Source organism: Rhynchophorus ferrugineus, unplaced genomic scaffold (genome assembly GCF_030347505.1).
Source record: "Rhynchophorus ferrugineus isolate W39M unplaced genomic scaffold, kcgeb_rfMv2 rfM1, whole genome shotgun sequence".
NCBI lineage: Eukaryota > Metazoa > Arthropoda > Insecta > Coleoptera > Curculionidae > Rhynchophorus > Rhynchophorus ferrugineus.
This window is the reverse complement of record NW_027472580.1, coordinates 13589332-13614459: the sequence shown is the minus strand read 5'-3', so window position 1 is coordinate 13614459 and position 25128 is coordinate 13589332. Positions and strand designations below refer to the sequence as shown.

Below are 25128 nucleotides of genomic sequence, written 5' to 3'. Positions count from 1 at the left end.
GATATCTTTCGACTGTCTGCTATTTCAGTCAGTTGCAGCTTACAGTCATTCAATATCATTTTGTCGATATTTTTAATGTTTTCGTCGGTAACAACATCTTTTGGATATCCACTGGGTTCACCGTCTCTCGGTGCTCATTTCACCACGTCTAAACTTAGCATGCCAGTCCTTGATGGTTCAAATTCTTGAGGCAGTGTCCTGAAACTCGGCATCAAGCCAAGTTTTTGTTTAACTGTATTTTTCCCTTCAAAACGCAATATTTTATTAACACGCGAAATTCCTTTATATTCATTTTTTCACTATAACGAAAGTTGCTTCACTCAAAATGATCAAAATTGTTAATGACTAAAATTGTTTCAACTGTTCTTGATCTTTAAATGGTGTAATTAACCCGACGCTGTTTAATGTATTTACATTATAACATCTTTATCATAAATCTTTAGCGTTAAAAAATGTGTATCATCATGACTGAATATAAAAAGAAAATTAGGGAAGAAAAAGACCATACTCACTTGTTTTTGATCTCGGTTCTCTTGGCCCATCCACGGTGACCTTGATTGCCTTATTGTATGTAGCAACTTGGGGAGGGCTTGTCGAAACCATTATCGTCAGAGTGAAGCTTTTTCCTGTAACGGTAGAAAAATCCTTGTAAATAATTTTCCCCTCGGTTGTGTCGAAAGGGGCTGTACAAAACTCATTAAAAAGATTTTTTAAAGTGAGCGCATGATGAGATTTCAGTCCGACACGAAAAGGACATTATTGTAATGTGGTGAATTGGATATTTGTTTTGTAAATTTGTTGGTTTTGACTGATAGAGCTGGTTCACACGCGATAATGTTGGCGGGTAGTGCTTTGAATGAGGATGGATGGTAACTAGTCACACTATTTTCAATACGATAATTTCTTTTAGGCTTTTCCATATTTTATATATAGAGACCTTTAGGACAATTTGTTTTTTGCGTACAATTATTTAATTGAGATAAACTTTCTGAAGTTAGAGAACTTCTAGCAATTAGATGATATTTTTTATATCTTGCAATTATTACTCATTAATATATTACAAATATAAAGTCTCGTTATTAATTTCTGTTTATTTTTTAACAGTACTACCGAACGCCTGTTCGAAAGTGCATTACTTAATTAAAATTATATTAAGTTATAATTATAATTTTAAAATTATAATAACCAATATGGAAGGATTAAATATTTTCTTAATTTTTATGATACCAATCAAGTCATATTTCATTGTTTGACTTTTCTGTATAAATGCGGCTAAAAATATAGCCATTATTTAATAAAAAAAAATAATTTGTTACATTTCATTTGGAATGAAATGGGAGCTTCATCAAAAATTGTTATTATACCTTGATGTTTTTGATTGGATAAAGTATTCTTTCGCAACTCTACCCAAAATACCCAAATCAATGATCTCACGTTTATACAAATACACTTTCTCTGGATTAAACAAGAGAAGATTTCACAACAGCTTACGATAAGTAAATTCTACAATCTCTCTAAATGATAAAAAATATAATATACACTAAGTAACAGCAACTAGTAGGTTTTCTTTACGAAGTAGTATATAATCCACGCCCTCACTGCCAGATATTTAATGGAGGTATTTTCTTTCTCATTTTACTACTTAGCATTACTCTAGCTAAGAAAAGACAGAACGATGCGTCCGAACATGTAACCACATCGGTTTATAAAATTCGATTTGTGTTGGTATTGGTCGACACTGTTGCCGTATGTCAATGTAAATATAATAATACGACTCTGGCCGGCTTGGTGGCGCAGTGGTAGAAGCGATGGGAGGGACCCTCCTACTGTTGCGATAGCCGCGGGTTCGAATCCTGCTGGGGCATGGTCGTAAATTTATGTGATTGTTTACAATTTGTGAATGTTCTAGGTAAGTGTGTAAAATCCGACAGGAAAAATGATCCAAGTCACGCCAGTAACCAGGCTGGGTAAGACCGGATGTCTTCTGGGATGATTTCTAAACTTGGTCACTCGCCAGTCGGTAGGCTTAATGCTGAGGACCGTGGTTCGGAGCCCACGTTAAACTTTAGGCCCAGTCCAGATAAACCCATAGTTGGTAAAAGGAGACTTTAAAATATATTTAAAAAAAAATACGACTCTAACCTCCAAATTATTGTGACTGTTTAATGAACTGTAGTTTAAGTTCTTCAATAAAAATTCACTATAGCGTTAAAGTAAATTATATTTTATAACATTATTTTTGTTTCATTATTTTATTCACGTTTGTATTTTGCTATCAGAGTCAAAATAAATGAAAACTTAAATTAGGTACGGCAACATTGCATTATTATTTTTGATGACGTGCGTTGGCTATTTTATTGGAAAGACTATATGTATTTTAAATTCTGAAATTCTATTTTTTTTAAGCAACAACAAAATTTGTTAAAGTTATTGAAACATATAGATCACAGCAAATACATTCGAAAGAAAAATCAGCACTTACATAACATATATACGTTTTCTTCGCTAACTTACCCCCACCCAAGTCCCACATTCGGTATAAGCTTTCACCGATCTAAACAAATAATTATCCCAATTCAACCCCATCGTCTCGCTGATCCTGATCGAGCATTTCCCTAATTTTAATAATCCCCCCCGCTGAACGTGCAGTCCCTCTTGTAATCTATCAGAAGAGGATTTTTGACGAATGCCCCATTAATCATTCCGGCGGCACTCGATCGGGGACACCTTGAAACTCCCGAGCGGACGGAGAGGTAGACGATTAGAGGGTAGTAATTTAAGATTGGAGATAGTACGGATTCGGATACTTGGAAATAATCTTCAACTAATCTGTTAAACTTACTAGAGTCGATACAGTGTTCCTTTTAATGTTAATTTAGATGTTAGATTAGATTAAACAAATAGTTATCGACAAGAGCCATGTTCAATATTATTTTTAAGTTAATGACTCGTATGATTTTGTAGTATTTAAGGAGTTATATTACTTTTGTATTTGTTTTTACTGTACTTTTTGGTGTCTTATATGATATATAAACTATTCTATTGGGGAAAATTGAGCTTAATATTTTATGTATCTTAAAGTCTCCTTTTTACCATCGAGGGTTTATCTGGACTAAACATACAATTTAACATGGGCTCCGAACCACGGTCTTCCGCTTTAAGCCTACCGACTGGCGAGTGACCAACTTAGAAATCATCCCAGAAGACATTTGGTCTTACCGAGCCTGGTGTATGGCGTGACTGGGATCATTTTACTGGTCGGATTTCGCACTCATGCCTAAGGATAACCGCCATTGTTAAACAATCAGAAACATAAGCCTACGATCATGCCACGGCAGGATTCGAACCCGCGATTATCGCAACAATAAAACAACCGTTCTGTTGCCTTTACCACTGTGCCAACCAAGGCGGAAGCTTAATTTTTAATACTAGTTTGAGTCTGATATATATGTTAATATATTATTGTCTCCTGTGCTTTTCTGACAATGGTATTTTTACTTTAGTTACCAAAATTCATCTCAAAGACACTAATTTGTTTTTCATAAAGCAGTCATAAAAGCCTAAACTATATAAGTAAATATAACACATTAATTCCTCCCAACACAAAACGTACTATAACAAACCAAATATCTTAATAAATTCTAATAGGCAATTACTGCATCATCTAGACGAGCCATATAGAAATTAACCAAAGCTTACTTGAATTTGATATTATCAATTTATTGGTTTGATAACTAACAGAGAGGCATTATACATGTTCAGTATTGTACGACATTTATTAAATTGAAGTGATGATATTGATTAAATCTAGAATGACTGCTAAAAGGGGCAAAGCTTATTCACTAGGTTATGACTTCCAATCTATCAAAAACTTGCTCAAGATTCTACCATTTGTCAATTTCTTCTTCAACGAGTCCGATCGAGCTCATGCAAACCGAAGGTGTTATTTTCGACAATGTCTCTTTCCATATATCCAGACAGTTCTGGTTTGAATATCCTTCTCGACCTGAATGTCCATTGCATTACCCCATATCAACTCAATTGGATTAAATATGCAGTGATAGGAAGGAAGACATAATACTCTGTAGCCATAACGTTCAGTAGTCTGATCTACCAAGCATCTTCTCTCAGGTTTATTTATAAAAAAGTAATTTAGATAAAATGCATTTAAAAATTTCATATATATTTACCGAGTAACAAATTGATATAGTTCATTGTTTAAAATGATTTCCTCGAAACCTATTTTATGTACTTTAAGCCATTCCTTAATTGCAGCCTTTGTGGATGCACTTGTTAGGGTTTCCCAAATAGTGTACTATATATAGCATGTACATAACAATAACTGATGGTTCCTCTAAATTTTTAAAAGCTGATTTTCAAACTACTACAAAAACAAGTTATGTACATTTCTCCATGGTAGTCATCCGTGGACTTAGAGGGAAGCACTAATTCTACACCAGAAATAAAAACATTTCTGTTTCCAGCATGAAGAACTATATGTCTGCAATGAATTATTAATAAATGTTATGACTAACAAAACCTAATCGATAGTTATTCCAACGTTTACCTTTTTTCATCATCATTTTGTTGTCTTTACACTATATTTATTATCATCTTGCAATGAGCGATCCAAGGTACCATTCTAAAATATTTAGGTCTCATTTAAATATATAAATTGATATATTAATTCTTCATTGATTTCATTTTATTAAATCCCTTCGTGCATTATCTTTACACCATTTAAATCCTATATTACCCAACAATGTATGAAGGGATGTTCTACATCCCTCAAATAGCTGTATATGTTTTGGTTTCCTAAACATACTTTCCAGACAATTTTCTTTGAAATAATTGTATTAAATTATGTTTCGATTGAAAAAACTACTTACTGTTTTTTTTCATTTCTTGTATTTGATCTCTGATAGAGATAACAACAAACTAATCTGTTTCGCATAAACACTGTTTCTTTTTTGGTTAATTTAAGGTTATATTGTTTTTTATTTTTTGAGATATTTTAGTGGCCCTGTCCGTACTACTATTCAGTGCAGCTGCAACGCGCAAGAAAATATTTTCAGTAAAAACCGTGGCGATTTGCAATTTATTAAAACAAAGCGTTACAACAACGTTAATAACCTGTAGTTATAATATTTTGAAGAATTTTGCAGACGTTTGACAAACGGACTACTTTTGCAGGCTCTTTCGTTTACATGATCGGACTTATCTAACAGCATTCTATCCTAAATGGAATAAAATGAGAAGGATATAGTCTGACTGTAAAACGTAATTACAACTTTAGACAGACACATATTGACACACGTGTCATTACAGTTTTGAATTGTGTATATGTAAAAATGCAGTCTTCATTATAGAGGTAACATTATGAGATTCAAATAAGGCATTTGTATTTTGTGAGGATTGCGAATTCACTACAGAAGTATATTGTGAGAGCTCCTAAAGAATGAAGGAGCCTGATAAGGAATTGAAATCAGAAGGCCAAGAGTATATTGTTAAGTATAATTCACTCTAGTACTTACTTGTTACTTACTTACTTAACTAGTTATTATACAGTCCTCGTATAAGTTAAAACTAATATCTAAACGAATGTTAATGTCCATTATAAATTACCAATATAATCTCGCTATGATAAAAAGCAAAACCGCTTTAAAAGCTAATTATATTTGTTTAATGGCATATTTTGCCGGAATCGAATTTATTAAACCGATAAACAAAAGTAATTAATTTATTATAAATAAACCGCCCATTATATTTTTAAACTCGTTTGCTTATTAGAGAACATACCAATATATGGACCAGGGCTGCGGTTGAATGAAATACGATAATTGACTTTTTTGCCTGTTAATGGTGCCAACAGTACGTTGAGCCCCATTTGTATGTTTTTAGTGAATACGTTATATATTGTTAGTTCGGATTAATATATTTAAACAGTGAATACATAAATGTTAAATTTGATTTAAATTAAATTGGTTTAATGTAATGTACCAGCCCGATGCTCTGAACCAAAAGAATTATTTATTATATCATACATATCTTACTATAATATAGTCATATCTGACGATATTGATGGTATTAATATTGTGATTTATATCGTATATGTTTGAGGGTAGAAATAATCATTAGTGAAAGCACTTTTTAAAGGATTCTCACTTTTACCAACTAGGGTTTATCCGGAGTGGTCTTAGTCTCCTTAAGGTGTTTTCTGAATTACGGCCTACCAGCTATAGAGTGATTAACTTTAAAAATCATCCAAGAAGAGATTAGGTCTTAAAGGCCTAATTATTAGCGGGACTGGGATCATTTTCCTCATTAAATTTTATACTCTTGCCTTCTGAGCAATAGCAGTTATAAACAACCACAAACATATTGATATTGATAGTTTATAAACATTCGCCAACAGAATTTGAACAAGTGATGGATACATGTCTCATCCATTATCATACATCGACGCAAAAACTCCGGTTTGTTACATTTAAACCTCAACAAGCACTGCTCAGAATCATCAACATATTTTTGTTTTTGGGCAACAGTGAGCAAACTCGGCACTTAGTATAAACAGAGCTTTCTCATAGTTAAATGCTCATGCAATATAAAACCAACACGTTCTTTTGATATCTTTACAAATGTAGCTAACCCACGCTACCTCTCCTTTCGATCGTTCCAAAGGATCTTGTAGATTTCGTTTATATTTTCTGGTGTTATCAACTCATTTGGACATCTACTGCGTAATGCATCATCGACGTTTCTACGACCACGTTTGTCAGAAGCCATGAAAATCAGAAAACTATCGTTTTACTTTTGTTCCTAATGGAGCGGAGTCCTTTTATCACCTTCCAAGGCAATGCTTTACTTGGACGATATTATTCTAATCACAAAGCAGTGTAAATAATAAATTATTTTTGATCCATTGTTTAGAATATAGCAAAAGTAGTAGCGTATGAGAAAAATATCATGAAATTTTAACAGCTTTCTTTTAAAGATTAGTAGTTTGATGTTTTTATACCGGAAAACATTCTGTATTTGAATATAATGTATATACGTTAGAATATGATTAATATGATTATATAGTCAATTCAAAATAGCAGTGACACGAGTGTCAATATATGTCTGTCTAAAGTTGTAGATTCGTTTTAGAATCAGGTAATATTATCCTTGTTATTTTATTCTATTTAAAAAGAGATGCTATTAGAGAAGTTCCAACATGTAACGGGATTAGCCTGCAAAAGTTGTCCGTTTGCCAAACGTCTGAAAATTCTTCAAAATATTATAATTACGGGTTATAAACCGACAGACGTTGTTTTAACGCTTTGTTTTAATAAATTTTAAATCGCCGCAGTTTTTATTGAAAATATTTTTGCGCTTTACAGCTGCACTGTACGTTAGTACGGACACGGTCACTAAAATATCTCAAAAAATATAATAATAAAAATAATGTAACCTTAAATTCGCCAAAAAGAAACTGTGATTATGCGAAAGAAGTGACGAATCAAGCACAATCTTGGTGTTTCAGACATCAAATATACAATTTTATAACACAGTAAATAATTCTTTCAATCGAAGCATAATTTAATACAATTGTTTCAGAGAAAATTGTTAGTCTGGGTAGTATTCACAAATATACAAAAGATATATACCTATATGAGAGATTTAGAACATCCATTCATATATTGTTGTATAATATAGGGTTTAAGTGGTGTAAAGATAACCTACGAAGGGGTTTAATGGAACTTCCAGAGATTGCTTTAAAAAAAAAATTTTTAAAGGCATATAACAAAATCAAGGAAGAATTATATTAATTTATATATTTAAAAGAGACATGAATATTTCAGAATGATACATTGGGTTGCTCATGGCAAGATGATAATAAATATACTATAAAGACAACAAAGGTTCACGGAAAAAGGTAAACGTTACAATAACTACCGATTAGGTTTTGTTAATCAAAACATAATGCATCAATGCATTATGCAAAGACTGGATTTATGGAAAGAGGTATTGTCGAAAATAACACCTTCGATTTGTATGATCTCGATCAGACACATTGAAAAATAAATTGACAAATGGTAGAATATTGAGCAAGTTTTTAATAGATTAAAAATAAACAGCTTGGTTATTAACTTGAGTAGTATTTCTGAAAGTGACTGTAATTGAATAAAACTTTACGAATATTGGTCTTTGATTTAACGCTGACGATTACCAAGGCAGGGAGATGAAAGAGGAAACCACTAAAGGTCAGTATACAACTAATATACTTTAATTGTAGGGAATTATATAATAGTGTGAAAACTTTATGAGCATATGTGTTATTCTTCAGAATATACATGAACGTTTGGCTGACATGTATAAGTAGAGAAATAACACTAATTGTTTTGCAGATATGGCAAATACATTAATTAGAATGCAGTGATTAAATGTGGTTTTATCAAGAAAGATGTATACAGGTATTAACAGGACAGATCAAAGAGAAATATCGTAATATCATACTGACTTTACAAGGATACATTGCATTGAAAGAAACAAGAACTAAGCGTAAAACATAAATATGCTCTCTAATGAAAGTAAAGTACATTACTCAGATATACAATTATTAATTAAGTGCATAAGGCCTTCGGGGGATACCACTACATACAAAACCGCGCCTAGAACCCTACCGATACTAATGTGGAAAAAGCTTAGTATATATATATTAAGCTTTTTCATTAATAATGTGTTTGTTTTTATTAATAATAAAACAACTCTAACCTATAAATTATTGTGGCTGTAAAATTAATTATAGTTGTAAATTCTTCGATAATAAATGTATTTGATGTACTATAATGTTAAAATAAATTATATTTAATAGAATATTTGTTTATATTAAAATTTTGTTTTATGTAAGTGCCTATGTAAATATAATGTACTAAAACTCAGAATAGCTGCGGCAACATTGCGACGTTTCCTGTGTCACTGCTATTTTGAATTGACCATATCTATAAACATATATATATAAGGAATAAAAGAATTCAACAATATAATATATTCACGATAGAAGATATTAAAGAGTAAATGTACATACTGAAAATATGTGGTACAAAATATAAAAAATATTAGAATTTACAAAATTAAAAAAAATAATAACAAAAAGCCAAAAAACAAAAGCATTAAATTACATAAATAAATAATATAATGAACGTAGTGAAAGGTAGTATAAAATAATTCTGAGCCGACTTATTGGCGCAGAGGTAAAGGCAACAGGACGGTCCTCCTACTCTAGCGATAGCCGCGGGTTCCCTTTGCATTATTATATTTGTGTCAAAACCCAACTGCTGAAGAAAACTTAAATTAAACTCAAATCTTGTTAATCATTACTTTCTTATTCGATTTATATCTTCAAAACAAACATTTTGTTATGGCAGTATTCCTAGCATCGATCTATTTCAGAAATGTTTAAGCATTTCAAAACCACATGCTAGCCAAGGTATTATGTAGTAATCAAAAGACGAAGTCGTTTTGAAGAAGAAGACGCTTTGTCTGTTGATTAGGCTTAAATTGCAGTGTTATCATATAAGAGGATGACTTTGCTTTTGTTCCGTGTCCTTAGGAAACCTTGCTCGTCATACCAAAAGCTGGCTAATGCATTATCTGCAAAAAAGTATTCTACTTTGGTGTGCAATATTTCCTAGGGTAACCTATGACTTGAAACTGCCGTAGTAGATTCATCGACATTCGATTCATTTATCATCGACGGCCACAAAATGTTACGGAAAACAGTTTTTTGGATTCTTTTCTGTAAATAATTAATTTAACAACTGCTAAGCTGTCTGAGAGCCCTTTGAGAGTTTGATCATATGTAAATACCAAACAACTCAATAATACTAAATGGAAAACTGTTACTTTATGTAGAAAAATATCAAAATAACCGATTTAGGAGTTAGGTTAGTTGTTCAAATTAATTTCGTCAATATATATATATATATATATATATATATATATCGCTGATCAAAATACATGCATAGTTACATTATTAAGAGTACAGAAGATAGAAAAAGGCAAATTAATTTGTCTGTCGATGGAACATTCATAAAGGTATTAATACTTTCCCATATAGCTACTTATTTAAAAGTAAATGTACTTTTTAGAATAACAAAATATTATTTATTATCGTTGTAACTAATCACAATAACTAATATCCAATTCGATGTCCGATAGAACACAGGCTCAAATAAAACGTCCGTTATGTTAAAACGAAAACGAACGGAATGTAACCAAACCGATGGAAAAATAAAATAAAAAAACGGGCAAAGGAAAAACCCAAACAAATACCGCGAATAATCCGCAGCTTCGGCCGATCAGGATAGTTCGTTACACAGTGAAAAACGTAAACGGTATCGATTAGCAGTCAACCACTTAATGTTCGGCTTGATATTTATCCAGTTTAAATTGCATGGAATGGATCTGTGCGTTCATTTTCAAACCGCTTGCATGTTTTGATTTTCAGTTAATATTTGGAACGTAGGGTTCGTGCGTATTAGTTCAAAACGTAATTGTTTAATTATTGTCTACTATTTATTTTGTGTGCGGTGATGTCCGTCAGACTATATTTCATTATTTTTATCGAAATATATATTTTGATGTATGTTCAATTATATTCTTCCATTAAGACAAAACTAGCAGAATGGGGATTCATTTTGAAGGATATACATTAAATTTTCCTAGATTTCACACAATTTTTAAGCATGAGTTGTGAAAAGTGAAGGGTTTAAAACACGTACGAAATGTAAATTACTTAAAAAACTATCACATTTTCAATCAGCCAATAACAGCAAAGAAATAACCTGAAAATTACAATAGGTAACTAACAATATAAATAAGTTTAGCTAATCATGTAAAATAAAATACATCGAGAGTAAATAGTTGCCATATTGATTTCATCTACAACCAGATAGTTCATGTACAAATAAATATGAATAATACCATTATTCTATATATAATAATGTATACTTAGGGATGAACACAAAAATATTATAAAGAAGGGAAAAAAAGTAGAATAAAAATTCAAATAAGTGTTATGGGGTATTTGAAAGCAGATGTAAATTAACCCTACATAATAAACAATCAATGTTGCTGCTGTACAATCACACCCGTTAATTAAAAAGTTCACCAATGAGAACAACCGATAGAATGGACGCTGAAGCATTAGTTAATGAGATATGAATAAGTTAGGTCATAATATAAGATATCAAAAATTATTAACGATGGAAAAATAATAGCAATACTTTTTCAATAACTTCGAATAAGAATGGAACAAAACTTGAGTTAAGTTTTTAGTGGTATGTTTAGGTGGTACGAATTCATACGCAGCAGGGCGTAAACCCAACTAGGTAAAAATGCACTCCTCTTTATGGAGATAAAATTACGAAAAGGTATTCTACAAATAAGTATCTTTGTACTCTAGGAGATGATGGCGAATTATTTATAGAAGTATATTGTGAGAGATTCTTAAACCTGAAGGAGCAACAAATGGCCTGAAATCAGAAGGCCAAGTGTACATTTTCAAGTATATTCACTTAAATACAATTATTTATTATGTAGCTCTCGTATGACATAAAACTAATATCTAAACGAATGTTAATATCCATTATAAATTACCATTAAAATATCGCTACAATAAAAAGCAAATCCACTTTATAGCTAATTATATTTTCATTTTGAGTAACTGAGTAACTTTATTATTTTATTATTAGTAACTTTTGTTATTGTAAAAAATGGATAAAAAGGAATTTCGCGTGTTGATGAAATATTGTTTTTTGAACGGAAATAATACAGTTGAAGCAAAAACTTGGCTTGATGACGAGTTTCCGGACACTGCCCAGGAAAATCAACCATCAAGGATTGGTATGCTAAGTTTAGACGTGGTGAAATGAGCACCGAAACCGGTGAACGCAGTGGACGCCCAAAAGAGTTTGTTACCCGAAACCATTAAAAAAATCCACAAAATGATTTTGAATGACCGTAAATTGAAATTGAATGAAATAACAGACACTCTAAATATCAACTGAACGTGTACAACATATCATTCACGAATATTTGGGTATGAGAAAGCTCTGTGCAAAGTGGGGACCGCGCGAGCTGACTTTTGACCAAAAACAATGACGAGTTGATGATTCGGAGAAGTGTTTGAAGATGTTCAAGTGTAAAAAACCCGAGTTTTTTCATCGATATGTGACAATGGATGAAACATGGCACCATCATTGGTAATTACACTCCGAAGTATAATCGACAGTCATCCGAGTGGACTGCAGACGATGAGCCCGCTCCAAAGCATGGGAAAACGCAACAGTTGGCAGGCAAGGTTACGGCGTCTGTATTTTGGGATGCTCATGGAATAATTTTCATTGACTACCTTGAAAAAGGAAGGACCATCAACAATGACTATTACAAAACGTTATTAGACCTTTTGAAGAACGAAATCGCCGAAAGACGGCCGCATTACAAAACGATGGCAAAATTCTATGAATTCGGCTTCAAATTGCTTCCTCATCTACCGTATTCTCCAGATCTGGCCCCCAGCAACTCTTTCCTGTTCTCAAATCTCAAAAGAAAATTCGCTGGGAAGAAATGATCGTCGGATAAAGAGGTGGTCACCGAAACTGAGGCCTAATTTGAAGCAAAGGACAAATCGTACTGCCAGAATTGTATCGAAACGTTGAAGGGTCGCTATAAACAGTGTATCATCCTTGAAGGGGATTATATTGAATAAAAAAAAACTAATTTTGCCAAAAAATGTGTTTTACTATGGTAGGATAGGGACTTTTCCATTGACCTGTTACAAAAAAAGTTCATGTATCAATAAATATGATAAATACTATTATTCTCTACAGTGACAACACTAAATACCTTGGGATGAACACAAAAATATTATAAAGAAAAGAAACGAAGTCACAAAAAAGTTTTTTTTATAAATATTTTAAAGTCCCCTTTTACCAACTATGGATTTATCTGGACTGGGCCTAAAGTTTAACGCGGGCTCAGAACCACGGTCCCAGCATTAAGCCTACCGACTGGCGAGTGACAACTTTAGAAATCATCCCAGAAGACATCCTGTCGTACCCAGCCTGGTTACCGGCGTGACGGATCATTTTCCTTGTCGGATTTTACACTCTTGCCTAGAACGTTCACAAATTTCAAACAATCACAAACATAAATTTACGACCATGCCCCAACAGAATTCGAACCCGCGGCTATCGCAACAGTAGGAGGACTGTCCCATCTGCGCCACCAAGTTATTTGTACATAATAAGTTGGTTCTATGCATGTAGATACTAAATCCTATATTGACCTACGTATTTCAGTTATGTTGATGTTCTGCCAAAAGTATTATCATGTGACAAGAATTTCAAAACAAATTGCTGAGAAGTATTCTGTATGCATCCAGACACTATACTAACAGCTACTTATACCGATACCATAGGATTTTAACTAATATAAAGGAAAGTAAAAGAATCGTAACAAGACTTGATAAAAACTCCACTCCCATATATGGGGAAGAAACAATCAATATACTATTGAATCAATGTATGTGGAACGAATTTCTTAGGCTTCGAGAAACATTGCTTTAAATGTATACATACCAGTTGAAAAAAACCAAAAATATTCTCTAATAATAATATATAACGTGTCCCCTCCTCATTCACCGTCTCCCTGAGAAATTAACCATTTTCACAGCGAAAGAAAGAAAAATTTATCGCGTTAAAAGCGTCGACTGTCACTCTGTTGCCGGCAAGCCGAATCAGAAACCGAATTGATGCATAATTACATTTTCTGATGGTGCACGATAGTTTTGATATGATCTGATATCGCAACCGGGCGTTTCAAGTCCATTTTGCGGATCGATGTTTCAGGCATTATGCTACGTCGCATTATACGCGCAAATTCAGTTTGCGACCGATGCATACCGAAAATTTCCCCAGTTATTAGATTAAAATTGTTCCGGTCGTTGGCCACGACTATGCATAGTTCGAAAAATGGATACGATTCATCGCTGATTTTTGATTATGATTCTCTTGTAGTTTTTATCACGAAGTATTTTGCTAAGGAGTTAATATACCGATAATAAATTCTCTTAAGTTTGGAAACTATGCAAAATTCTTCGTTTTTCTATAAGTAAAGCTTACTAAATATTTAGGGTATATTATGTAGCTCGGTGAATGGAGCTAAAACAAAATGAAAGTTAGTTATGGTTACATTATGTGACTGTTATTTATTTGCAAACAAAAATATGGAATAGGTAATGAATAATAGGTATGGCAGCGGTATTATCTGAAGACGAGGCTTGGACAGTTGACGGTGGCGCGTCTGAACTGAACGATGGTCAGAGACTGAATGAGCCAAAGTACCCTTCAATAATATCCCAGATAAACGTCTCGGGGTTGTCAGATATTATTTATGATGTAAAATTTGACATGCCCTGAGATCGTTACAAATTGTATGTCCATTTCCTCACTTAACGATAATTGATACAATGATAAAATGTGTGTATAAAATAGATATCGGTTCGATATATCTATATCTCTCGGTTCTACAGATACTGTTGCTTCATCGTTGCTCTACCACTTGTATCTGGTCTATGGACGACGTTGAAAATAAACTAATTTTTTAACAGGGTTCCCGTAGTCGACGCTGTGGGTCATTCGATGGTTCGATGACGTGGTAGCTTATATTCTTCGATAATAAGACATTGGCAATTCTGGTACCGCGGCGAAGACACGAATCCACGGTGACTGCAATCGGTACTTAGCTTCTGGGGCTGTTCTCTGACTAATTCTGTGCCACCTATGTTGCGGTATTCGAGGGAAAACAAATAATGACGTTATCCGACTGAAGCAGTCCAAAGCCTTTCAAATTAAAATGTCTGCCAATAAGGCTGAGACTGCGAGCGAAGGAGGACATTACGATTTATTCTTAGCGCCGAAAGAAATGGGTAGTCGAAATGCTGATGATTAGATAATGAAAATAGTGACAGTGATGTTGAAAGATCTAAAATTTCAAAAAATTGTCGAAAAAATAAAATTCGGAAAAGAAATTAAAAAAATCAAATGATAGAAAATTTGATATCAAAAAAAAGATAACGGTCACTTATAACACACCATGTTACACCAACCGTCCGTTCACGAGTCCAAACGTCGAGGTCACCAGTTTCGGGTTGTTTATGTGTCTCGGTGAATGCAAGAAAACGAAATCAAACCGTTTTGATTACATTATGTGACCGTTATTTATTGGCAAATAAAAATATGGGAAATACAGTAGATAATATGGATGCCAGCGATGTTTACTGAAGACGAGGCTTGCGCAGTCGATTGTGGAATGTCTGAATTGAACGATGGTCAGTGACTGAATTATAAAAAGTACCCTTCAATAATATCCCAGATAAACGTTTCGGGGTTGCCAGATATTACTTATCATTTGCTAGTCGGCGCTGCTGGCACCCCGCCCGTGTTCAACATCTGGGATTATATTTCTGGCTATTTCGTAGACTTATTCTATGATGTAAAATTCGACATGCCTCAAGATCGTTACAAATTGTATGTCCATTTCCTCACTTAACGATAATTGATACAATGATATAATGTTAAATATAAATTTTGAACGGATCAAATAAGAAATCGTGTTGAGGGCCAGTAGTTACGAGAATGAAACGAGCGCAAATTATAGGAAATAACGGAAAAAGAAAACATCAAGCTAACAAAGAAACTTGGTGTCTGCAGAATCAGAAATGTTCAATAGGCTGCCAAAGGAGCTGAAATGTTCTATAATCCTCAATATCTTTAAGAGGGATTGAAGGACTAAATCAAAAGTAGAAGTGTTGACATGTAAATTTAAATCGCTTAGTTTATGTTTTATTTTAATTATTTTGTTTGGCTGTATTTTATTTGTAATATAAATAACTTATGAAATGCGAAAGGGTCTGAAACCGAAAATAAACTTTTAATTTACTTAAAATACTATTTTGTTTTATAGAAAAAATAGGCTACTTGTTGAAGGGCGTTAGAAAACGACACTGAGTGATTTTATCTGTTCCAAATTAAATCAAACCTCTATTTCGATGACGTTTTTTTCAGCACCTCAGATCGAACTCCGAACTCCTAAATAAATGACTCAAGAGATATACGTGGTCATTATCTCGTTTGAACGACTTATAGTTGTATCAAAATTATTTTTGTCTATCTTCTGTACATTCGTCCATCGGTTTGTTTTAACTAACCTTCGAAATGGGACTTTAGCAGTGACTAGGGCTTTCAAAGCTTGAATGTTCTCCAATTGAAATAATTGAAAAATAATGTTTATATGCAGTTTCAATCAACTTTTTGTGACTTAGAGCTTCAGCTACAATACTTTTGCTCGAACTCCACTTAACTACACTAAATGCTGCTTCGAGTCACTATGTAACGATTCAACGTCAACGTATTCCTACCGTATTTTCTTAAAAATTATATATATACATATATATATATTTCATTAAAGAAATGAGCTTAAGATAATACTAGCTTGACTATTTTGTGACTTGGATGAAGAATTTCAATGAAGGAATATTTGGAAAACTGGCATTGCCAGTAATCTGATGTTTCGAACACTAAACTTTTGTTTCAGTGGTTTCCTTTGATTTGATTTTAACTTCCGTAGATAATTTTCCTATATATCTTTGTATACCCTAAAACTAGTCGTAGGTTTTTGCGGTATAGCTTTGTTATAATTTTTCAAACATATATAGGTGGTGATAATAATAAACTAAGAGAAGATATAGGATACACTCTTTGAAATCACTTGCTTTTTAAAAATGTAATTTTTGACTAATAGTCAGTCTAAAAGTCATAAAATTTTGTCTCGAACATCAGTTAATATAGCCTGTCCCACAAAATGAAACTCTCTTTACGATTTCATAGTGCAGCTTATGATAGCTAAATCAAAATAAAATTATTTATTTGATAAGACTAACACTTTCTCGGTTACACAAATACTAGAATACTTCTTTGGAAAAATTCATTGAAGTATTGAAACCAATTTCTACAGCTTAAGGTAACATTCAGTGCAGTAATAATAACTATGCCAAATTCTTCCTACCTTAATATTTGCAAAAAATAGATTAGATGGGCTGCAGGAATGCAATTTCATTTATTGTACTGTCATTCGATCATAACTAAATGAGCTGAAATATGTAGGACCATATTGGCATCATGCTACCAGCCTTGTTACAATGTGTATTGATTTCCAGAAAGCATCATAAGAGAGAAGTTAAAGTTAGTTAACTTCCTATACGTTTAAAGTAAAGACTAATATTTATATATAATTTATATTTGTATATAATTTATATAGTGTATACAATCACAAATTTACAGTAACGTTTAAATGTTGTAGAAGCACTGTAATTAAACTATTCCTCTAATTGACCAAAATGCTTATAACATAATATAAAAGGGCATCTTACTTTTGCTATGATACAAATTTCTATAGAAAACAAATAAATACTGCAGTAACATTTTTTTTTTAAATTAAGACAGTCCCGAAAACGCTGAGAGGAAAAATATGTAATTGAAAACACATTAATATAATGCTGAAATTGCATACTAAATATTAGCAATTGAACATTTAATATAATATTGAAATGTATGGGTACCATAACTCATTCAAGTTTCATCAAATTAACCAGAAATTTTAAGTTTGTGGACTTGTAGCCAAAATATTATGTTATAATAAACTAGCGACCCGCCCCGGCTTCGCACGGATGCAATGCTGATACTAAATTAAATACACTGCAGAAAAAATATGAACGTTGTATATAAAAACATAGCGGAACGCTCCGACTTTGCACGGGTATAAAATATATACGCCTATGTCACTCAATGAAAACATGATTAAAATCGATCCAGTATTTTTGGTTCATTCATTACTGCCCTTGGCCTGCATGCATTAAATTTGGAGTAAAACAATTCCTCTTCCCCTATACTTACTATGAAGATTTCCTGCTATCTTTGGAATATCTAAATTCATACAATTTTTATTACATTACACATTTTTAAACGCAAATTTTAAATTTGTAATATCTCCGAAAATATTAGTTTAATTTACATGCTGTAAGGAACCATATTGATCTATATTAATTGCACACTGTATTTAAGGTACTTAATTCGATAAGGATTAATGCCGTATTGCTTAAAATAGCTTCGTAAATAAGCCATTTTCTCATGTAAAAAGTAAACAATAAAAATGGTTAATGTGGGTTATCCCTAAAAGATAAACATATACCATCGTGGACTTTTTTGTAGACCTTTTTATGGTGTACAATACTGTAGTACATTAATTTGGTCTAACTCGTAGGGTTAGGCAGCGTTTTTGCTAATTGCTAAATAAGCCTAAAAAATAGGTTAATTTACGACATCACGTTAGAAACCTCTAAAATTAGCAATGTTGCCTTAGTATATTATGCATGTATTATACATATGAACCCTTCCTCTTGAATCACTCTATCTATTGAAAAAAACCGCATCAAAATCCGTTGCGTAGTTTTAAAGATTTAAGCGCACATAGGGATATAGGGATAGAAAAGGCAACTTTGTTTTATACTATGTAGTGATAATAAAAGAATTATGTAATATTTATATAAACTGTAAATAAATATCATGATATTGAAGTATATACAGGACTAATTGTGTTTTAGGAATATGTAACGTGTTAACAGTGTTAACAGTTGCTAAAAAGGAAATCCGGAAATTCGGAAAAACCAAATGTAAAATTTTATACACACCTAAAAGCGCGAAAAAAAACTAAATTAATTAATTTGGTTCCGAAACCAACGAGGCTATCCATTTACAGATTCCGACTTTAATGTAATTGTAAAATAGCGGCGGCGTATGGTCAGGCAACGGTGAAAAATGCATACTACTTGATGTATTTAACTTGGCTATTAGGGTTTTTGCTCTACCTCCAACAAACCGCGATACATGGTTCATCGATTTCGCTTTTTTTTTAAAGGTAACCTCGCGTGAAATTCTCGCGGATCATATCATTCAAAAGAACATTTAAAGCACAAATAGCGTGGATCGATTTTTTATTGCATAAACTGTGAATGTAAAATTTGTAAAAATTTAAAAATGTTATAGTAGAAATTTCCAGACAAAATGTCCCCTTCTGTTTCATTTTTCCCTTCTAATTATCAAAATAGTTGTTTTTATTTGTTATATTTTAAAGTCTCCTACAGACTGGCTAGTGATCAACTTAGAGACCATCCCAGAAGACAGGTCTTACCCAGTCTGGTTACTGGCGTGACTGGGATGGTTATTCCTTCTCAGATTTTTCGATGTTGCCTTTAAAGACATTTAAAATTATAATCACAAACATAAAGTACATCCATGACCCAGCAGGATTCGAATCCGCGACTATCGCAACAGTAGGAGGACCATACTGCCACCTTAACCACTGTGCCACCAAGCCTAATTTATCCCCCAAATTTCTACGCTATGGGTTATTTTATGTTGGTTGATATAGTTCACATTTTTGGAACCAAAATAAGGAATTCATTATTTTTATAATAGATCAATATCTAATTTAGGTCGTCGCAGTCGTCGCATCAAATGTGCGAAGAGCCGCCTCACGTACTAACCGCATTAATGACTAGAGAGAGACCGATCAAGAAAATAGTCGTACTGCTATGTCAGAATAGCGTTCTTTAGAGAGTGACAATGAAGTAGATAGGCCTAGAATGCAACGAGTTCGTGCACATCAAACACAACAACAGCGAGCACGACATAAGGAAATAGAGCGATTCTGTAGACACAGTGATCCTGTGATTCTGGAACGAGCTGCATTCCATTATGATGCAGCAATAGATTACTGTGCCGACAGATCAGTAATAATTGGGGAAATGACAATAATTTGTAAATATTGCAAGACGTTAAATTGCAGTGGTGAATCTACTGGATTATAGTGTGCTGGAGGCAAAGCAAAATTGCCAAAATTGGTCCTACCATCAGATCCTTTACGCTCTTTAGTTTCTGAGATTGGAAATTATTTTAGAGCGCTTCTTGGTCAACATTCATAAATATAACAGCTGTTTCCAGATGACATTATTTGGGGCTATACATATTGTACAGGACAATTCCATGCACACATTCCCACAGTTGGCCCAAAATTATATGCAGTAGTTACCAAACACATGATACGTGGACCTTGCGGAGTTTTCAACTACAATTCACCCTGTATGGTTGATAGCAAGTGTTTCAAGCGATACTCAAGAGACCTGATTGCTGAAACCATAACGGGAAATGATGGATACCCATTGTATCGTTAGCGATCAGTTGTGGACAATGGGCGATCGGTAGTTGTGACGGTAAGAGGACAAAATGTTGATGTAGACAATCGCTGGATCGTGCCATACTCGCCAATACTATCCAAAGCTCTTGAGACTCACATCAATTTGGAATACTGTAATTCTGTGAAGTCGATAAAGTACATATGTGAATATGTTAACAAAGGTAGCGATATGGCCGTATTGGCTCTAACCAATGCAAATGACGAAATATCACAGTGGAGTATCACAGATGGGTCGCTATGTAAGCAGCAACGAAGCAATTTCAGGTATCTTTTCAATTGTGATCCATAAGGGACACCCTACAGTAGTCCATTTGGCAGTTCCTTGTAGAAAATGGTCAGGAGGAAAAAAGTCGAGGATTCTAGATTGTGGAGGATCTGAATGCGACCATTCAGAATTTTCTTCCGGATCAGTTGGTTTCCTTCAAATCAGTCGACACCGTTATGAACTAGGACGAGGTTGTCAACTATCCCACGGAGTTTTTAAATTCACTGGAATTGCCTGGATTACCACCTGACAATTTGAAGTTAAAAGTAGGATCAGTTATTATCATGCTGCGTAACATTAATCAACCTCGACTGTGTAATGGAACAAGACTTGCTGTGAAAAAGATGATGTATAACGTCATTGAGGTAATATCATAAAGGGAAAAAAATAAAATAAAATTAGGGACAACTAAAAAGTTATCTTATATTAAAAGATTTCATCTAATAAATATAAATTAATGATTGTTTGTATTATGTGTTTTCCTAACCCAAACTTTAACGGGTTTTTCTGCGTATGACCTTGACGGTTCCTAGTCCAGACATCTTTTAGGTGTTTGCATTTATTTTGGCTATATCTTTAACTATAAAAAGACATTTATCGAGAAAAATTGGTAAAATATGTATCAATCAATGTTCATTTATCAGTTGTTCAATTGACGTCGGTAGACATTCCTCGTAACACTCTCAAGTTTTAGCAGCTCCTAAAATATTACGCCTTGCTAATTCCGCCATATCCTCTACAAGTCTTCTAACTATCTAACGTACTTAACTACCTTACTAGCAGTGACTTACTACCTACTACTAAATCGCGAGTTTTTGCGCTTGAGGCTATTATAGTAGATCTACTTCTCATCGTTAGTTAAAATACATTATAGAAAGCTATTGCTGGAATCTCGAAATGCAATGGAATGGTGCAAAATGGCTTTGGGACAAAACGTGTACATACATTTAATTTTTTGTATTCTTCTTCCAAGTCTGTGAAGTCGGTCAGTTGACATTTCACATCTGAAGCGATATCAATAGAATAAAATTAAATATATAGATGTGCTCGTTTGCTGCAATTCTATACCAAGTAAAAAAGTGTTTGGTTTGTTATACCATACCATTATTATACCATAGTTACCATATTATTTTTATTACTAACTAAAGCAAAAATCTAAGTGTCAAACAGTTGCTATTCTAAATAAAATGAATTTACCCCAGAAGTAGGTGAGTTGAGAAAAAATTATACTGTGAATACTGTAGTAATAAAATAATGCCAAAGTTTAACTCAACATTTAATTTTTAATGTCAATCATCATTGGACTGATTTCAATAATTATTTCATATTCAAATACTGAAAAATTTACAAATTAGAGACGAGACAAGCAAAATACTTGAAATGCCAAAATCACAATTAAAATAAGTTTTTGCAAAGAGTCAATACAAAATACCAAAAAGTTGAAAAATTGAATACCATAGACACTGATTGTAAGTTCTAATTGTTACTCGCAATTTATTAGTTCAAACCACGTTTATAAAATAATTTAATTTATTATACTTGCGTGTATATTTATTATCAATAGTGTTTTATTTTAAAAGCAAATAAATTATAAAAATAATAATATAAACACAATGATTCATACAGCTAAGAAACACACACAAATAGAAAAACTATAATATGCTTTATTTGTATTTTATAAGCTTCCTTAATATATAAATATACCAAAAGTCTTTCAAACAACCTTCAAAATATATTAGGTTTGTTTACAGTAACTTCGATTCAATAGTAGTAATATCATATATCAAAGAAATTCTTCGGATACACAAGAAAAATTGTTTGAAATTGGAACAGAAAGGCGTATAAATAGCAAGTAGAAATATAGGAAAGCTATAGGAAGAGCGAACCAAACTATATAAAACTATAGTAGCACTGTTTCCATAGATATTATTAAATATATACATAAGACAATATTAGATAAATTCAAATATATTACATATCTTTCTTAGTTATTATATTGTTTAAATTATCAATGTTCGTTAAATACAATAACTTTATTACAACGGAAATTTTATTTAGATCTGCAATTTTAATTCGTTGTATTGTTAACTTGTAATTATTTTGCAGATTATAAAGGTTACATAAAATTATTTATTTATTATCATTAGTTAAATATTAAAACTAAACTTTATTCTAATTGTATACTAGTAGCATTAACTTTTATATGGTGTTTAGTATTCCGACGAAAATTGGATATCAGTTCTATTTAGATTAAAACCTTTCTACAATATTCTATAATATTTACTATTTTTAAAGATTTTCACGAAGAAATAGTTTTTTTTCTATATTCAGATTTAAATTTGCGTCAAAATATTGACGCCAATATATAGTAAATAAACAAGTAGAACGCGAAAGCATCAACATTATTAATTATGTCTATTAAATATGCATTTTAAAGTATATGTGTATATATGTATAAGTGGTTATGTACAACTGCAGATAAAATAATAAAAGTCAAAATATTGTTCGTCGTTTTCTTCAACTTTTTTGTGTCGGAAAAACGATGTCGGTTTGACAGCGACTCAATCAACGATTAATTTTCGCATTTCTTCGCCATTTTAAAACCGTGTGCCAGACAACCATGCTCTATGGATCTAAATAAGTAGTAACAGACACCATGATCTTTCTCAATGAGTTGAGCAGCATCACCATTAGCTTTAAAATTTTGTGTTTGATAGGCTTCGAAGGAATTTTTTTCAAAATTCGAGATTCAAACAAAGATAATAAATGTTGAAGATGAAATGTTCAAGTATACACTGACTAATTCAATAACACTAAATGGAAAGCTATTATTTTGTGTAAAGGAATGTTAAAACTACACATTTTAAGAGTGAGGTTAGATTTTATAACAGTTATTTACAGTGATATCGCGGATCAAAATACAGGAAAGCACTCAATACTTGAACATTTTGGAATGGGAATTGCTACAACAACCACCTTTTTTCTCAACGTTTATCTATCAGACTACTGGAAATAGTTTTTATTCATGCTTCGACAAAATGACACATCCTGAAAAGTGAAGTCTGTCAATGGAACCTCAACATGAAGTTATTTAAAACCCTCCCTATCTACTACCCCAACTATCCTCCATGGAGCTTCACTACCCCCTTCATAAACACATTTTTAACAATTTTATAAGAGAGAACATTATCCTTATCACATTCGGTGTAATTTCTATAAAAGTATAACCCTTACGCTCGCCGCAAGCACATATATACCGATGGCTCTAGTTCTCGCAGTGAGCTTGTCAGTACATTCGTTGTGAACAACAGGTCATTCCGTTTTAAGCTTCCGCAACAGGATTCAATATTGACCGCTCAACTCTTTGCGATACTCAAGGCTCTATCCTACATTACTGCATAATCAAAGAATGGCTAATCCTAATCGATTCCCGAAATACACTATAATATTGCTACAAGATAATTTTAGTGCGGATCTTTTTTTACTTTGGCATTCTGGGAAATGAGCGCGTGGATAGTGCGGCTATTTCACCAAGAACGAGGTACAGCGTCGTTGGGACCATAACAAGCTATTTGAAATTAAAACAGATTTTTTCTAACACCTTTACGTTCTTTCCCTTCGTGAACATACCATAGCTCTGAATCGACTAATATTGTGTCACTCTTGTTTCTCGCATGGTTACTTGAGTATCTGTGTATGAGTTAATGAGCTCGAGCCCGTCTATTCACTGTAATCACTTATCACCTTATCTTTCCCTCAGTCTACCACATGCTGTACGACTGTCCACGACTCACCCAGATGTACATTAAGACGGATTCATCTCAGATTCCTCCTACCATAAATCCTACTATTATCTTCTTAGTGTCTATGCTGAAATAAGTGTCGCTGGCCGAATAACCATTACCACTTTGGTGTGGGGGCTAGTGTTTGCTGTCTGGATAGAATCTCTACTTCGTTATGGTTGTGTTTGCTGGCCCGTACTTGTATCCATTTCTGAATTTTATATACAATATTTATACTTTTAGTCCTCCCTGTTACGAGATGCTAATTTGTAATAACACTATTTGCCGTGGCTTTGAATTTATTATAATATGATCAGGTACAAAGTAACAAAAATACATAAAAACAAGAATAAGTGTTATTTACAATGAAAACAGTCCGTTTCCCTTAAACGCCCCGAACTTGAAAGTAGCGAAAAAAACTCTAACGTGCCTTGATTTAACAACGGCCGAGCTAACAGAAAAAAAAATCCGCTCGGTCAGGACCGAGATCGAACTCAAATATTGAAACGAACCCCCGGCGCGAAATAATCCGAAAACCAACCGTTTAAAAAACAAACTTTCGACAACGAAAATAAACTAATTTAATTTTGAACGATAGACCCGTCGGTCGACTTCTAAAAATCCAAAAACCCTCCCGAAAACCATAACACAAACAGAGAAGCGGGGGAAAAACGGCGAAAAGTAAACGATTTTTTTCGACTCTCGACTCCACCGCCCTCCCCC

At 33.0% G+C, this 25128-nt stretch overlaps 1 protein-coding gene across 2 annotated transcripts in view; it reads right to left on the bottom strand.

The window, feature by feature from the left end:
• The window catches only part of RunxA (RUNX family transcription factor Runt related A), a 69286-nt gene that overhangs the window by 28112 nt on the left and 16046 nt on the right, over positions 1-25128 (bottom strand). For both annotated transcript variants that reach the window (XM_076417225.1, XM_076417236.1), the window contains exon 2: positions 513-626. In XM_076417225.1, coding sequence (XP_076273340.1) covers positions 513-626 — 114 coding nt within the window. The remainder of the gene's footprint in view (positions 1-512; positions 627-25128) is intronic.